We start from the raw sequence: 17889 nt of genomic DNA on the forward strand, positions 1-17889 counted from the left end.
AGGAGGAGGGACATTGAGTGAGCTGATCCTCGTTTGTCCACTCAGCTCACTCTTGTGGCATCATGCATTTAAACACGCCTATTACATTTAAAATAAGATAATAAATTAATAGATCTTGGACCCAACCGGTGCACTACTACTATCCTTAACCTTACATTAACCCTAGAACTCTAAGTCTAATCTTTTAAGTTTTTAGCCCACTTTCTTCCATCCAACCTGCCAACAGTCCCAAATTTTCCAGGACAGCCCTGTTTTGTTTTTTTTTGTTTTTGTTTTTTTTTATACAAAGCTGAACACGACGACTCCGGCGCCCAAATCTAGTTTTTATTATCACTTTGTTCTAAAATAGTTTGATATGGAAATAATAGGTACACTTTTGCTCATATTGATGCTCACACATGGAGTTGCGAAATAGATAAGTACTGGAACAGTTAAACAGGGAACTTGGAGCGTCAAGTAGCACAAAAGGTGCTCAGACTGATTTAACATACCGTCTGAGGACATGTCTCTGCTACACACGTGTCAAATGTTCATGGGGCCACCTTTTCAAGGAAGACAGGCTAGCTCCCCTCCACTCGCCTTTCCCAGCCTCGCTCCGGCTGTCGTTCTGTACATATGCCCGATGATATTTATTTAATCAATGTTTACACTGAGATACAATTGTGTGGTTGGTCCAACCTTCCCACGTTCACCTCTTGTGTAATATACTCCCATCGCCTTCGAGGTTGTAAGCACGTTCAGGTAGGGGTCCCCTCACTTTTTCTCTCCGTAAGTCCCAGTTATGTCCTGTTTGTAACATCGCTGCAGAATATGAATGTGCTATATAAATTGTTTATACACCAGCATTAGAAGAATCTGGTTTTCAAAGCTGTTTAATTCGCTAGAAAGGTGTTTTTCGATGGCTTATTAAATATCTTGCATGTCTCATCTCATTAAGAAATACCCTAGATAGATCTTTAGGATCTATTCATATCCATTTGCCCCTTCAAGCAGCCAATCAATGATGAGAATCGTCAGGCCACTGGGAAGCTGTAGCTTCCACAGCCTTCCTAAAAACCCATAGAGTAAGTCACCAGGGGTACCGAAATGAGAACCAAGTTTCAGTTCCACTAAATGCCAGTCCATCCTACTCCAAACCAACTGCAGTATAGAGCAAGTTTAATCACCTGCCTAGCAGAGTAGGCTGAGCTGATGAGTAGAATGAACTCTGGATCCATTACAAATGGTGATTTCCACCATACCTCCCACGAGTCCAGGTTGTCTGTCCTGCTTTTTGCAGGCAGTGTGGATCATGGGCCAGTTGGAGAGGTCCACTGACTACCCCTGACTTGCCCAGAGGGCTGTTAAACCAGTGGGAGCTCTCGCAAGGTGGCTATTCACAGATAAGTGTGCCGTTATGAAGAGCCATCCTTGGCGTATTTGCTCATAAGAAGGACTGAGCTGGCCCTGTATAATGCATAGTTCAATCAACAAGGGGAGATTGTAATGCAGTGCAATGAGTTGAAGGCAAGGAAATGAAGTATGCCCTTAATATGGTTGGATGAAATAAATTTATGTCTGAGATATAAAGATTAACAAAACAAATTATATTCAATATTGTTGCTTATGTATCTGTTTTATGAAAAAGAAATAAAATTATACAGCGTATGTTCTTAAGCGAGACGTTTTCTGTCTGTTTATTTTAATCTTATCGTATCTTTGACTTACTGTAATGCCGCAGATTTTTGGGTGCTATCTAAATAAAAATGAGAACTATGTAAAGGCTGGAGAACTAATCACAAAACTTTTTTTGGCCAATTTGTGTGTTTTTTAAAGTACCATTAAATAACTAATGTGAAAGAGGGACCATTTTTCTTTATTATTTTAACCACAGGAAAGCTGGCAGTGGGGGTGAAGGGTGGTAACCGAGCATGTGCTTTTACTTGCAGTTCCAAAGATGGCCACCAGGGTCTTTTAGTAAAGACATATAAAAATCTCCTGCTACATGGCGTGTACTGTATATATAATTTCTAATTACAAAAATTTGAGTTGACTTAAAGTAGTTGGAGGCTTAATGGCAGAGCGCCTGTAGCATTTTTACAAATGGATATGTGTATTGCTGACTTTGTAGCAAACTAAATGTGTTTGTTGGCAGGACACAGTAAGTCTGGGAAAGGTCTCAAGGGTTTAATTGAAACAGACAATGGCTGCAGATTCTTGCAGCAGTAAATAATGTGTTTCAAGGTCGCTGAGTTTCTGGTGATCAAAGTGAAATCACATTTAGTGAAAGTCGCCTGCATCATAGCTGCCAACAGATGCAGTTGAATGATGGTTAGGTTCTTAGGGTTCAGTCTCATAATTACCAAGACCCTGGGTTCAGCATCTCAGGATATGTTTACGACGGGGTGACATCACGCCACGCTCTATCAGCACTATACATATATGTGAATCAGCGTGACGTAAACAGGATCTTTCATGGGACTTCACAAAGTTGTATGCGAGAACATTCAATACATGTTTCTTTATGATTCTTCTGTGTAACCGGGCGCGACAGCCTGTTGGTTAATTGAAATCCAAAGTTAGAATCTTGATTGTGGATAGAAAAGTCCACTTTTTTTATTATAGATTTTTCCTATAGACAACTAAGATTGGCAAAGAAGTGGGAAGAGTTTGAGGTTCTTGTAAAACGTGTTTTATGGTTTTTTTTTTATTCAGGCGCTGTAAAGGAACAGTAGATTTGCGGTCAAGATTTGAAGATAACAAGTACCTGGGAGGCTTGCACATCTAGAATTGTCTTGTTTTCGAGGACTGTTTCTGACCCAAATAAAGGAGAATTGGATTCAACACTCTAAAAGATTTTGAGACATTGCCATAAAAGTGCTCTCAATCTAGTTCTTTATTTAGCTGAAGAGGTGACTGTCATCTGTTTTGTAACCAGCAGCAGATGGATTTCTACTCTTTCAGTAGATACAGAAAACCACTCTGCTGCTTTTTCGTCTGTCAGCATGGAATGCAAGAGCCCGCAAGCATTATATAATGGAGGGACCGGTGAATTAAGAAATTGAATTCGCAACTTGTTGGGTCCATCTGAAGGCTGCTGGAGGATCAAGCCATGGTTTGTGTGCGCCTGTGCTGCCGGGTTTTTCTTTATAGAAGAACCGTTTGGATCCCGCCAGTGGTGTGTTTAACGGTCTTCCTGATATATCTCTCTTTCTTCGCTGACTTTTCAAACCCCGTGGAAAGGGTTGACCAAATAGATCAACACAGATGCATGTGTGGCCGTTGTAGGCCGAAGAAGAAAAACACAGAATGGTATGAGGAACGGTTCAATGAAACGATAGAGCCTCTTCTCACGAGGAAGGATCAGCAGATGCCAGCGCATGTTCAGAAGTGGTGGCTGGTAAGAAAATCCACAGCGTGTACTCTACATGTTATATAAAAGTCAGAACAATGGGGGTATTGGTAAATTGCAAATAGTATGCAAAGTTTGTACCCAGACCGATGGATACATATATATGACTCTCGTTGCAACATGGGGAGGTTATCAAAGGCCTTTTCGAATGTTTTGGGGTTTATTAGATTTTTATTTTCTTTGTTGCACTAAATTTCTTACCCTTGGATCTCAAAGTTTGACCTTCTGTTCCCGCTGTTTTTTTCTCCTTGTTTTTTATACCCACTTGTTAATTCTGAGGCCCCTTAGCATGGTTTGAGGTTTCTATTATTGCCCTCATACAGAATTGTTTGATTTAATATTATCACACTGACCAAAAGTTTTTCTTTAATTACCACCTGGTAAGCCCTCATGTGTTTGTCAAACTTGACACATCTAAAAATAAATAAAATTCAACATCAGTGTAAGGTTTGAAAAGTGGGTACTTTCATTACCAGTAGTTGGGTCTATAACCTGAGTATTCCACCACGGGAAGAAAAATATACTTTATGCCTCTGTCCCAATGGCCACAGGTTATGGAAGCATACAGAGGCCTAGATACATTAATGTTTCTAAAAACATTCTAAATGTTATAGGATGCAGTAGACGTGTAACTTTTTTTTTTTTTTAATTTCAGAAACTCCAAGGATTAAACAATGCAAGCACCATTCCGGGAATTTTGGAGCGTTTGTTCAAGGTATTATCTACTGGGAATCCATATGAGGAACAAGAAAACCGACCATGCCGAAGCTGTGCTGTGGTGGGAAATTCTGGGAAATTGAAAGGATCTGGACATGGGGAGAAGATTGATTCCCATGGATTCATTTTCAGGTAAAAGGATTTTAAATTACAGCGGGAATTTATAGGAGAGCTGCAGTTTCAGCTTGCCGATTATAGCACCAATGTACCAAGCGTGTTCAATGGGCCACATCTCCAACCTCTACTTGCGTGTGGGGGAGAGGTTAGGTTTTCTTTTTTAATGTTCCCTCCATCCCACAGGTCAGGTCCCTCCACAGTGGAGGGATACATATGACGCCTATGGAAATTTCAAATGATAAATTTCATACTGGCTCTGCCACAAGCTGCCAACCCCAGCTTCCATGAGCTGAGGTTTAAAATAAAATGCCTCCTAAACAATTGGCTCCTAACTCCTAAACCACAAGTCATTAGTAGTTTCAATAAGGCTTGAAGTTGTGAAGGCAGCAGTTCTGATTTAATGGACATATGAACAAAAACATATGTCATTCCGTGTGTGTTTTTCCTGATACATATTACATTGAATAATTGAGAAAAAAAAATTAGAACCCCTTTTAAGAACATTCTGATTGTTCGCTGAGTCAAAACATTTCTGCATCCAGAGTTAATGCACTAGAACAACTTTGGCATTGGATGAAGGGCTGAGCTAGGCTTGTGTTCCTGCTAGTTTCTTGAACATCATCTCACGAGTATCTTGAAAGCCATCAATTTAGCTATGGATTATGCAAGAACAATTTGATCATGTATTAGCTCAATAGGATTAGCTCTCCTACATTGCTAGATTGGTATCGTGTAACGTAACCTAAATTTATCTACAGACTCGCGGTTTAGTTAATAAACTACAAAGTGTTTGGCTCCCACCTTGCATCTTGGCTCCATTTTATGTTCACATATTGAACAATAAGGTATTGTGCACAAGTCGTATAATGTTTTATAAGGTTTGGTCCTTTGTATAATGTTGTAAGTATCCAGTTTCATTTAAAAGTGGTTTGGCAGTTACGCTATCCAACCAAGCATGTGCAATTGATTAGCTTCAGGCCTCATGCTAGGGCTGGCCAAACTAAAGTAACGATTAGAAACAAATAACTTAAACCGTATAAATACTTATTCAAGAGTTACTGCGTTGAGTAAAGGTTTTTTGTAAAAGTAATTCATAAAATCAGTGTTCTATTAGCTATGTATATCTCTTCCACCGGCTAGCAGATGGCCATTGTAACCGCATGCCTTGTACTCCTCCTGTTGGTGATCAAGTAAACTGAAACTGTAAAGTGTATTTTTTTCTTTTTTCTTTTCATAATTCTTGTTGAGCTCTTGGGGTGTTATACTATTCTCGACATGAATGAGCAAAGTCTTAAGGTATGGTGCTGAGTCATTTTGTAGTTTTTCTCTGCTTTGATGATACCTAAGCCTTCCATTTGGTGCCATTTATCATGTATCTGAATACAGGCGACTTAAGGTTTAAAATAAGTCATGATTTTCATGTGGAGCATTATTTAATACTTCTCAAGGGTCCCAGTTTGAGGTTTTGAGTATGTTCTTCTAGAATGAATGGAGCTCGCACCTCAGGGTTTGAAGCAGATGTTGGCTCTCGAACAACTCATCACTTTATGTACCCAGAGAGTGCTGTACATCTACCGCACGGAGTCCATATGGTGCTGATCCCATTCAAACTACAGGACCTTAAATGGATCACCAGTGCTCTTACAACAGGAGAAGTCACGTTGTAAGTACTCCCCTGCTTTCACACTACGAAATCTCACAGTGAATTTTTAAGCACAGTTCTTCTCATAAGAATGTAGAATCTATTAATGATTCCACAGGCAGTCGGAGTAATCTCTGGATCAGCAACTTTTACATTTTCAATGAATACCCTTTCTTTAATAAAAAAGAAAAAAAAAAGAAATCGTGTTTATTCACCACCATGATAGGTAATTTATTCCAGTAAATAATCTTCTTTAATGCTCAAAGTAGTGATCTTCAAATCACTACCTGGCCAACATACTCCAGACAGCGCTTCTTTATTTCAAGTATCTATTTATTTTATTGGGCCTGTGTAGAAAAAAAGTCACACAAAGTTTGGGGACCTTAGAGGTCTTTTTTCCTTAGACTCCATATTCTCTTGGGCTCTTCTAACAAACTCATTCCTAGAATACTAAATTATGTTGTACCTTATTCTGAATTGCTAGTAAGTCAGTCATTTATTTTGTGTTCTTTTGTTTCTTTGCAGCACTTACACAAGGGTGAAGAAATTTATTGAGGCTGACAAAGACAAGGTGAGGGTTATTTTAACTTTAGATGTTTTGAGAAGCTTCCATCTCCGACTCGGTGATCTTTTCCCTGAGCTAGCATAGCTGAAAAATGGGTGATGGGAAATGCGGCAGTCAATAGTAGGGTAACCTAGGATTAAGTGGGAATTGCAACTAAAATAGGCAATTGCACGAAGTTCAATTTTAACCCCTTGATGACAATTGCCGGTCCGGGCACGTCACGGAAATTCATGTCGATAACGACAAATGACGTGCCAGGACCGGCACGCCATTAAACGGGTGCAGAAAGCGATCTATTTTCGCTTTCTGCACCGAAACGGTGTTGCTGTAATGCCTCGACCTCGAGGCATTCAGCAACGCCATTATCGGCACAAAGGGGCCATCTCTGGCCCCTCCCCGGGGCGTCAACATCCGCCATACTTTGTATGGCGGCGGACGCCCGTTTTAAAAGCGTTTAGGAGGCGATCAACGATCGCCTCCTAAACTTAAATGGTGTCGCTGGAATGCCTCGATCAGGAGGCATCCAGCGACACCAAACACTTACCTGGGGATGGACTGTGACTGCTCCGGAGAGCCGTCACAGCCGCAGCTGCCGGTGATCTTCGCCATCTGCAAGATGGCGGCGGTCCGGGAAAAGTCAATAAAGAAAAACAATAAAGTCTAAAAAGTTCGCTAGACGGTCTCCTGACCCTCTAGAGAACTCTGGCTCCACTTGCAGGTTGAATATAGGTACTGCATTCAACCATGCAAGTCAATGGAGCTCAGCTTTCTAATCACAGTGTGATTAGAAAAAATAAATTAAAAATAAAATAAAATTAATAATAATTAGAAAAAAAATAGTAAAAAAACAGTAAAATGTAAAAATCATTTCCCACTGATGTCACTATCAGGGGAACCTTCAAGTTGAAAAAAAATGTAAAAAAAATTAAAAAAAAGGCAAAAAAAAAAATATATATATATAAAAAATATATTTTTGTGAGCAAGTCCTAAAATTAGCATATTAGCTTAAAACAATTCTCGCATGGAAAGAGTTAAAATACTGGCATATTAAATGCCCATGGGGTGTCTACTTTTAAAAAATTTATGATTTGATGGGGTAAATTGAATTGGCCGGGTTCAACAAGGTCCCAATTAACACGGGGAAAAGGATGGCCACACATCTAATTTCCAATTAGAAAAATGCACACGTACCAAATGTGGCCTTTTAGTTCCCCCCAAAAATGACAAACCCATGCATGTGGGGTATCACTGTACTCAGGAGATGTTGCTGAACACATATTGGGGTGTCGTGTGACAGCGGCATATACCAGGAGCTGTAAATTCATACATAAAGTAGGTGTGTGTGGGAAAAATACACACACAAAAATACTACTGCAAACTTTGAAAAAATGCTGGTGGTAAAATGTGTGCATGCAAAGAGTTAAAATACCAGCATTTAAAATACCCTGGGGTGTCTAGTTTTCAAAAATATATGGTTTTGTTGGGCACACTGAAATGGCCCGGCTCAAAGATGTACCAAATAGGGCACGGGCAGTGGATCCCCAAATGCCAAAGTTCAACATTGAAAAATGTGCATGCCCCAAATGTGGCTCTTTTGCCCCCGAACAGCCAGGCAAAATCATTCATGTGGGGTATCACTGCGCTCAGGAGATGTTGCTGAACACATATTGGGGTGTTTTGTGATAGTGACATATACGAGAACTTTTTAATTCATACCTGAAGTAAAATGTGTGTGACAAAACAAATGGAAAAAAATGACTATCACAAAGTTTGACAAAGACTGGTGGTAGATATGGTGCATGGAAAGAGTTAAAATACTAGCATTTGAAATACCCTGGGGTGTCTAGTTTTCAAAAATATATAGCTTTATTGGGCACACTGAAATGGCCCGGCTCAAAGATGTACCAAATAGGGCATGGGCAGTGGATCCCCAAATGCCAAAGTTCAACATTGAAAAATGTGCATGCCCCAAATGTGGCCCTTTTGCCCCCAAACAGCCAGGCAAAATCATTCATGTGAGGTATCGCTGTACTCAGGAGATGTTGCTAAACACATATTGGGGTGTTTTTTGATAGTGACATATACCAGAACCTGTTTATTTATACCTAAAGTAAAATGTGTGTGAAAAAACAAATGCAAAAAAATTACTACCATAAAGTTTGACAAAGGCTGATGGTAGAATAATTGCTTGGAAAGGGTTAAAATACCAGCATTTGGAATACCCTGGGCTGTCTAGTTTTCAAAAATATATGACTTGATGGGGTAAATTGCATTGGCCGGCTTCAAAGATACCCGAAATGGCACATGGGGGAAGAATTACCAGATTTGGAAAAAATGGCTTTGAAATAGCAAAACGCTACCTGTACTTATTGCTCCATAACGTGCAGAAAAAAGCAAAAAAACATCAAAACATTGGGTATTTCTAAACTCAGGACAAATAGTAGAATCTATTTAGCAGGTTTTTTTATTACCTTTTATAGATGAGTAAAAGATTTTTCAACTAAAAGTTAGAAACAGTCATTTTTTTCTAAATTTTTCACCATATTTTATACTTTTTTTAATAGTAAATAATATGATACAATCAAAACAATGTCATCTAAAGAAAGCCCTTCTGGGGGGCGTTGTGGGTCTTGGGGGGGTGGGGTTTTTGTTTTTTTTTTTTTTGTTTTTTTTTTTATTTTGCTCTTCTCTGACTATCGCTGTTTGCCACCGCCTCATTTGTATGTACATATTGCCTTAGCCCCCATTCCCTGCTCTGGTCCCACTGTCTGTGGGGCCTGTGCACTGTGGGGCGCTATATCCTCTATGTGCTGTGGCCTCACGGGTAACTGTCTCTGGTATGCCTTCCGCTGGTGCGGTTTCTCCGCATGTGTGGGGACCCGCCCTGGTGGGCTCCCTTTCGCCTCTACGCACCTGCTGTTTCGGGGGAGGGGCGGGGGGGTTTTTGGTTTGACGACTGTTTTCTTGCACACTGTTTTATATCTCGGGTGTGGCTGTGATTGTACTTTCTCCTGTTTCCTTGTATACCGATGCATGATGCTACCTCACTCGGGTGCGCGTATTGCCTTGCTCCTCCCTTATTTGTCCCGCTTCCTAAGTGAATAGTGTACTTTGTGGCTTTAATCCCACTGTGTGCTGTGGCCCTAATCTGCGCATGTTCCTGCTATACCTTTCGCCGGTGTGGTTTTAGTCGCTTATGCGGGGACCCGCTCTAGTAGCGGGATTTCCTGGCCGGTGCACCCTTACACTCCTGCACATCTGTCCTTTCGGTTCTCTTTTCCTTTCTTTTCTCTCTTTTTGTTCCTCCCCTGTTCCCCCCCCCCCCCGGCCCTTTCCTATATATGCTGCGACTTTGGTCGCATGTCTGGCAACGCCTTCCCCTGTGGCGCCCGTGGACTACGCAGTGGGTGTCCCCTCCCCTCTTCATGGTTTCCCTTGTGCCCAGATTTTTTATAGCTGCCCTACTTTTTGTGTTATTGGAGTTGCGAGCGGCGGCTCGCGTCGGTTCGTTTTGGTTTTTACGGTTTTCTTTTCTCTAGTTTTTGTTCGCGGTTCTCCCTCTGTGGTGGGTCTTGCCCCTACACAGTGACGCCATTCGTTGCCGGGTAGTGGTCCCCGGCAGGCGTAGTTTGTGTCTGTTTTCTTTCCCGCCTTTCCTTCGCTTCCCTTCCGGCCTCTTTCCCCCCTCCTCCCTCGCTCTTTCCTTGTTCCCCCCTGGTCCTGTTCTTGTGCGTTTCCTCCTCGTTTCCCCCCTGGTCCTGTTCTTGTGTGTTTCCCCCTCGTTCCCCCCCCCCCCCTTTTTTTTTTTCTTTTTTTTTTTTTTTCTTTCTTTTCTCTTCTTTCTTCTCTCTCTCTCTCGCCTTCGTTATTCCTTCTCTTTCACGTCTCCTTCTCTCTGATTTTCCTTTTTCTGTACTATGGCGCCTCCGGCCTGTTCCGAGCTCGCTTTCCTGTCCCTCAATGCCCGTGGGCTTAACACCCCTGAGAAACGTTCCTCCCTTTTCCGGGACTTGAAAAAGAATCGGATTGATGTTGCCTTTCTACAGGAGACTCACTTTTTTGGGCCTAAGGCTCCCAAGCTTCAACATCGGCTCTATCCCACCGTTTTCGTGAGCAACAACCCCCTGTCCAAATCTAAAGGAGTAGCGGTGCTTTTCTCCAGCCGTGTTCCCTTTACGGTGCTGGACACTCGTGTTGATCCTGAGGGGAGATTTCTGTTGGTGAAGGGGACAATTTTGCGGCAGGTATACACCTTTGCGAACGTTTATCTCCCTAATCGGGGACAACATGTTGCTCTCCGTGCGGTCCTGCGTGAGCTTGACCTTTTCCAAGAGGGTTTATTGGTTTTGGGAGGGGACTTTAATGTGGCTCTGCACCCGGCGCTTGACGCTTCCGCGGGTTGCACGCGGACTCCTCGACATGTCTTGCGGAAGCTTCTCTCTCTTCTCACGGATCGTAAATTGGTTGATTGCTGGAGGGCTTTACACCCCGCTGTTAAGGACTACACTTTCTTTTCTGCGGCTCACTGCTCCTACTCTCGCATTGATTATTTTTTCATTCCATGTCAGTTTGCCCCGTTTCTCCGTAGCTCTGCTATCGGGATCGCCACTTGGTCCGATCATGCCCCTCTCTCCCTCTCTCTCTCCTCTTCTCTGACCCGCCCCTCTGGGCGTTCCTGGCGTCTTAATGAGTCTGTCCTAACGGATGCCGCGCTCCGTGAGGAGACTTCCCGCGTCCTTGAGGGATACTTTGCTGACAACTTAGTGTCGGGGACCCCCTTATTGACTGTGTGGGAGGCGCACAAATGTGTGGTTCGGGGCCACCTTATTAGCGCCTGTTCCCATCGTCGCCGCCGTGAGGCAAAGAGGATTGAGGAGCTCTATGGGCAAATCGCTGTAGCTGAGCAGGCTCACAAATCCTCCCTGTCGGGTGAGGACCTCCAACGTCTATTGGCTTTGCGGGGGGAATTGGCCTCCCTTCTTAACTACAACATGCAGCGTTCCTTTCTGAAAACGAGGGCCTTGTTTTACGAGCATGGCAACAAACCGGGTAAGTATTTGGCACGGGCTCTTCGTGCTAGTCGGAAATCTACCTATGTTTCCACGATCCGCTCCTCTGATGGCGTTTCTAAGTCTCTCCCAGCAGACATTGCCGAGTGTTTTAGGGATTACTATGAGGGCTTGTACAACCTTCGCTCAGACGCCGGCACTTCGCGTTCCCCCACTGGTGTCTCCCCGGCCCACTCCTACCTGGAGAGGGCGATTGGTAGGAAATTGACGGCGGAGGAATCTTCTCCTCTGGATTCCCCAATCACCTTATCAGAATTTACACTGGCCCTCCGCTCCTCTCCACCTGGTAAATGCCCTGGCCCCGATGGGCTCCCTTTGAGGTATTACACCGTCTTCCAGGAGCTTTTGGGTCCTCACTTTGTGAGGGCCTTTAATTCCATTCTAGATGGTGGCCGTATCCATGAACATACTCTGGCGGCCTCAATCGCCGTGATTCCTAAGGATGGTAAGGACCCCGCGTTGTGCAGTAGCTATCGCCCTATCTCCTTACTGAACGCCGATTTGAAGATTTTTGCAAAGATCCTGGCCAACAGAATGAAGCCTCTCATGCCCCTGCTGGTTCATCCCGATCAGACCGGCTTCATTCCAGGCCGGGAAGCTAGGGATAGCACTATTAGGGCCTTATCCCTCATGCATTATGCCCAACACACCTCCACGCCAGCCATCCTGCTGGCCACTGATGCGGAGAAAGCATTTGACAGGGTGGACTGGGGCTTCTTGATGTCCACCCTCACTCATATGGGCTTTGGTCCTGGGCTGCTCTCCTGGGTGAACTCCTTGTACACCACTCCCTCTGCTCGTGTTCGCGTTAACGGTTCCTTTTCTGACCCTTTTCATATTCGTAATGGAACCCGGCAGGGTTGTCCGTTATCCCCTCTTCTTTTCGTGCTTGCCCTGGAGCCCCTACTCCAGGCTATCAGGCTGAACCCTGACATCAGTGGTCTTCGCATCGGGGGTGCTCACCATAAGGTGCTGAGCTATGCCGACGATCTACTGTTTGTAGTCACCTGTCCTCCGGTCACCCTCCCTAATATTATCCGGGAATTTTCGACCTACGGTATGCTCACCAATTTTAAAATTAATAATTCCAAATCGGAGATCCTCAATGTCACTCTCTCCCAGACTGTCTCGTCTCGCCTGCGGTCCTCTTTTCCCTTTGCGTGGTGCGACGCTAAACTTCGATACCTAGGGGTTTGGCTTTCTCCTGACTTCTCCCACCTCTTCGCCAATAATTTCTTACCCCTTCTCACCGCGCTTTCCGATGATTTTCGGTCCTGGAGGCGGTTGTCGGTCTCCTGGGTCGGTAAGGTTAATATCATTAAAATGAACATCATGCCCCGTTTACTGTATTTGTTCCAGACCCTCCCTATTGCTGTCCCCCCTTCCTTTTTTGCCTCTCTTCGAACTTTGTTTCTGTGATTTGTATGGAATTCTCGGGCCCCTCGGATCCGCTTCTCCACTTTGATCCTTCCTAAGTCTCAAGGCGGTTTAGCTTTGCCTTGCCCCCGCTCTTACTACAGGGCTTGTCACTTACTCCGAGTCCTGGAATGGTCCCATAATCCTGGTCATAAGCAATGGGTGGGGGTTGAGTCTGCATTGCTGGGTCTTCCTGCCGGTGTGTTGCCCTGGCTTTCGATCCCGACGGCCCGGGGGGTTGCGCTGCCCCATCCTTTCATTAAGGCTACCTTGGACACCTGGCTCTCCATCGTGCGACGGACCAGGTTGTCCACTATTCCCTCTCCCCTGACGTCCATTCGCAATAACCCTGACTTCCCTCCTGGATTGCCCGCCCCCCTCTTTCCCTCCTCCCCCCCTATGGTGCGGTCCGACATCCGCTTGTACGTGACTAAGGCTGGTGTCAAACCACTGGCTCAGCTTGCCACGCGTTCTCCTCCTTCTCTTACTGATGTGCTTCACCATGCTCAGCTTCATAGTTTCTTTCGGTCCCTGGTTCCAAAGCATAATGTGCTACGGGATTTAACTACGTTTGAGGACCTTTGTGTGGCGCCCTCCCTCCCACCTCATGGCATATCACGTCTTTATGGCTTACTTCTCGAGGCCTTCAGCTCTGGCTCTCCCCCCTTTATGGGGCGTTGGGAGTCTGATCTACAGATCGTCCTCTCTCCCGAGGAATGGGAGAAGATCTGTGTCCTTACTCATCGTTGCTCTAGGAGTAACGGGGACCAAGAGATATGTTATAAATTGCTGGCCCTTTGGTATCGGCCTCCCTCTGTTCTCTCCGCTTACCGCCCGGATGTACCAAACACCTGCTGGAGATGTGACGCGGTCCCAGGCTCTCTTCTTCATTTGTGGTGGCTCTGTCCACGTATCGTTCCCTTCTGGTCTTCCATCCACCTTCAGCTGCAGCACTTTACGGATAGGGCCATACCGTTCACGCCGGAATTTTTTCTTCTTTTTCACATGCAGTATCCTGCCTCCTGGTTCCGGAAGTCGGTCCTTCGCCATCTTCTCACTGCGGCCAAGGCGTTGATACCCCTACATTGGGGCTGCTCCGCCCCGCCTACTCTTAAGGAATGGATTCTCCGAGTGGAACAGACCCGGGTATTTGAGGAGTTCCACCTCACTGCGATCGGGGCGACTGAGCGATATCAACAGACATGGTTCTACTGGTTGGGATTTGTGTCTGGTCCTCTGGCCCGTTCTCTCCTTACCTAGTCCTTGTGCTCTTCTGTCTCGCCCTCTCCTCTGTGATTATGCCTCCTGTCCTTTTCTTCCACTCCCATGGTGGAGCGCCTTTCCGAGCTGCGACTTCTGCATTTTTTACTGTATATTTCATCTACGCCGGACTTGTGCCTAGTCCCGGGGCTTGTTGTTGCCTCTCGGGCCCTCTCACACTTGGTGTTGTGTTGGATGCTGTAATGTCCTGTACTGTACCTTATTGCATTGTACCTTGACCTTCCCACCCTTCCCTTTTTTCCTTTTTGTATCCCTCCCCAAAACTTTTGAAAACGAATAAAATTTGATTTACCCATAAAGAAAGCCCTTCTTGTACTGAAAAAAACAATATCTAATGTGTGTGGGTTCAGTAAACGGGAAAGAAGAAAATTACAGCTAAACACGAGCAGCGCAGAAATGTTAAAACGGCCATTGTCACGAAGGGTACAAAAAGTAAAATCAGCCTTTGTCACGAAGGGGTTAAGGGTACCACTAATTGAAATGATGTATACCTTTTATGTTGTAACCAAGAGCTATACGGTGAATAGGGATGGAACTGGGACCAAAATGCCCTGGCACTTTAAGGCCTGTGGTCCATAAATGACAGAAATGTGGCCAACTGCTGGATACACACAGCTGCTTGACTCAATTGTCTTTTCAGTTACAATTACAGCATACATTTTATTTCCATAGGCATCTATAGGGGGATGTATGTTTGATTGAACTGGGCAGAGCACATTTACCCTGTTCCAAGGCAAATATTATGGGACTGTTTGCTTGTCATCACTACGTTTGGTGGACAGCTGTGGAAATTCTAATTCTTAAAACAGAATGGAACTTTCAATAATGTGTATTTGCCTTTTTTCTTTTAGGTATTGATATTTAATCCTGCTTTTTTTAAATATATTCATGATAACTGGACCAATCATCACGGGAAATATCCATCTACTGGAATACTGGCGATATTCTTTGCTATACATATATGTGATGAGGTGAGTGTAGTAAACTGTTTTCTTTTGCCAGATAATGATATAATTGCTATATTAGTTTATTTTCTTTCTTCACTGATACGTCTTTTTTTTTTTTTTTTTTTTGTAGGTATCTGTATTTGGGTTCGGAGCAGACGGAAATGGGAACTGGCATCACTATTGGGAAAGAAACAGATTTGCTGGAGCGTTTCGCTGGACAGGGGTCCACAATGCAGAGTTTGAATCGACACTCATAACAAAATTATCTACGGAAGGAAAACTGAAATTTTATAAATAAATCATGACTCTGCATGGTTACAAAAGCTAGAGCGTACCAGTGGTTTGAACCTTTTTTGATAATTTCATAATAATAAAAAAAAAAAAGTTATACAAACATATTGGTGGTCAAATGCAGATCTACTAATGTCCATTTAATGGTATAAATTTTAAATACAGTAACTAAAAACAAATATATAGAAACACCAGAGGAAAGAGAAGGCACAATCTTTATTTCAACATACTTCATCTAATCCAGGAAAACATGCTAGACTGAGATTATGGCTGATAAATATATCCACGGACACCACAAGGTGGCACTTAAGGAGCGAAGATCTGGGATATCTTTAATTCTAATCATTTTTTTGGTGGATGTTTGTTTGCATTCATAGTAAATGTGATAAGGTTACTATATGTAGAATGGTATTAATCCCGGTTAGTAAGAGGAAGCTATCAGGGTAAATTGGAGTTCTCAGTAACTTATTGTTCAGCAATAAATGTTCCCTTGATGTCCATGGACTGAGGTGAGACACACAACACTATCCCATCACCAGAATACAGCACAGATGTGAATGACCAGCAATACATTTCAAACCTGCATAAGAATGTTACATACTAACTGTACCATCTTGATCAGAGCCGTAGAAAGGGGAAGGCACTCGCCTCGGGCACAGCTGCGAGGGGGCCCACAGCCACCCGATCAGCAGCTGAAGCCTCCAGGACTGGTTGGGTAGATCACGGATCTCCCTAACCAGCTCAACAGGGCCCAGTGGTGAATCGTATTCCTGCCAGCAATGTGATTCACCATGAAGCCCCTAAAAAAAAAAAAACAGTAGCCAATCTATAGGGGAGGGGCAAGCGGAAAGGCTGCCTCCCCTGGGCCGGTCTTTAGGGGACTGCTGCACGATTGTGCGCACCCAGGCATCATCAGCACTGGTCTGGGGTGGAGGAGCCAGATGAGCAGGGCTGGTTGGGGATATCACAATCCTCCTCCAAGCGCCCCAGCATTAGGGAGCGCGAGGTCTGCCAATTCAGACCTCGGCTTCACATATTTTTATTAAAGCGCAGGTGTGTGTAAAGGCAAGGTGTATGTGTGTTTATGGACAGGTGTGTGTAAGGGCAGTGTAACTAAAACAACCTCTGTTAAAAAAAAAAAAAATATCTGGGGGGCACAGTTTTCCATTCTTACCTCGATGATGAGTCCATCCTAAATTTTATCTGTGTACTGGGTCTCAATGCGCAAAATATAAAGCACTATTAGATCTAGTATGCGGTTCTGAAGGTAGCCAAAATATCAGGGAAATCTGAGTCACGCATGGTTAATAGGACAAGATACAGTTAGCAACAATCTATTTCAGGACTGTTGATGGAGCTGCCTTGGCACTTTAAGGCCAATGGCTGGATGTGCGCGACGCACACACGTTAAGTTCTCATGCTCACGGTGGGAGGCTGTTTTCCAGCCAACAGCTGCACGCAGCGGCACTCAATAACCAGCTAAAGCAGCGGATCAGATGAGCATGGGGCGTTGTTGGCATTTGCCTGGGGTGCCAAAGGCTAGTCCACGCCTGCACTCTAGAATACACTGGCCTGGAGAATGGGCAAGTGCTGCTGCCTGCTAAGGATTTGTTGAGGGTCCAGGGTCTGCAGCGCCATGTGGAAGATGGAAAATTGTCAGTAACGGCACACACAAACATCTGCAAAAATGAATGTGTTCAAAAGCTGCGATGATGGGACGGCATCTGACTACACATGAAAATAAGAACTTTCTTCCCCCCAAAAATAAATCCCTAAATTCTCCTTTGTGGCTACAATGACGATGAACAACGTTTATTGATTAAAGACTCTTCCAATAGTATTTTAATAAAATGATACGATTTTATGATTCCTTTCACGCGGCTCATTTAAGCAGCTAATCAGTGGTCGAAAATTATTCCCATTTAAATCAATGGGAGCGCTTGGCATGCATGCGCACAGGGGTCTGAATGAGTCCCACCTGGGGGGCTTGGAGCGTTCAGAGGGTGAGCATATCGCATACAAGGGGCAACACATATATGTTTTCTGCAGAATAGCCCCTGCATTCGTAAATGGACACCACGAAAACGTAAAGGGGCCACATAGCTCCCATGTGCATTAAAGTGCATGCAATGGCTGGGGTGTCCCTTTAACGATAACCTTAAGGTACGTTAAGGCACAGTGACGGTACGGAAAGAGAAGAGGGCCCTGGTCCTGTGAGCTTACAATCCAATACTATACAAAGTTTTTGATCCTTTTTATTAACCTGTACTTTTCAAAACACTGAAATGAAAGTCTTTCCGCAAATTGTATTATTGTGTAGAAGAAGCAGCTGCATTCCAGCAGCTTCATACTACTACTCTCACAATGCTCAGCCAGACCTCACCGGCCAGCGGCAGCAGCAAACGCCACTGTCTTAGGCTTACGTGTCGGTATCCAGGCAACACGATCCAGAA

The 17889-nt window shown here is 44.1% G+C and overlaps 1 protein-coding gene across 1 annotated transcript; it reads left to right on the forward strand.

Moving 5' to 3' along the window:
* Nucleotides 1-3091: 3091 nt before the first annotated feature.
* LOC149275988 (CMP-N-acetylneuraminate-beta-galactosamide-alpha-2,3-sialyltransferase 2-like) lies at nucleotides 3092-15443 on the forward strand. Its single transcript, XM_089504049.1, has 6 exons — nucleotides 3092-3379; nucleotides 4047-4240; nucleotides 5709-5888; nucleotides 6393-6438; nucleotides 15050-15169; nucleotides 15276-15443. The coding sequence occupies exons 1-6, from the start codon at nucleotides 3092-3094 to the stop codon at nucleotides 15441-15443; spliced, it is 996 nt and encodes a 331-aa protein (XP_089360175.1).
* Nucleotides 15444-17889: the final 2446 nt, after the last annotated feature.

The sequence above is a fragment of the Sceloporus occidentalis genome, unplaced genomic scaffold, assembly GCF_023333645.1.
Source record: "Sceloporus occidentalis isolate IW3139 unplaced genomic scaffold, rSceOcc1.0.p SCAF_253, whole genome shotgun sequence".
Lineage (NCBI taxonomy): Eukaryota > Metazoa > Chordata > Lepidosauria > Squamata > Phrynosomatidae > Sceloporus > Sceloporus occidentalis.

Bases quoted from the DNA above. Each gene is read 5' to 3' on its own strand.
- LOC149275988 (XM_089504049.1), top strand. From the start codon at position 3,092: ATGGTTTGTGTGCGCCTGTGCTGCCGGGTTTTTCTTTATAGAAGAACC. The intron at 5,889-6,392 runs GTAAGTACTCCC...GTTTCTTTGCAG, and splicing joins ACAACAGGAGAAGTCACGTT to CACTTACACAAGGGTGAAGA. The intron at 6,439-15,049 runs GTGAGGGTTATT...TTTTTCTTTTAG, and splicing joins TTGAGGCTGACAAAGACAAG to GTATTGATATTTAATCCTGC.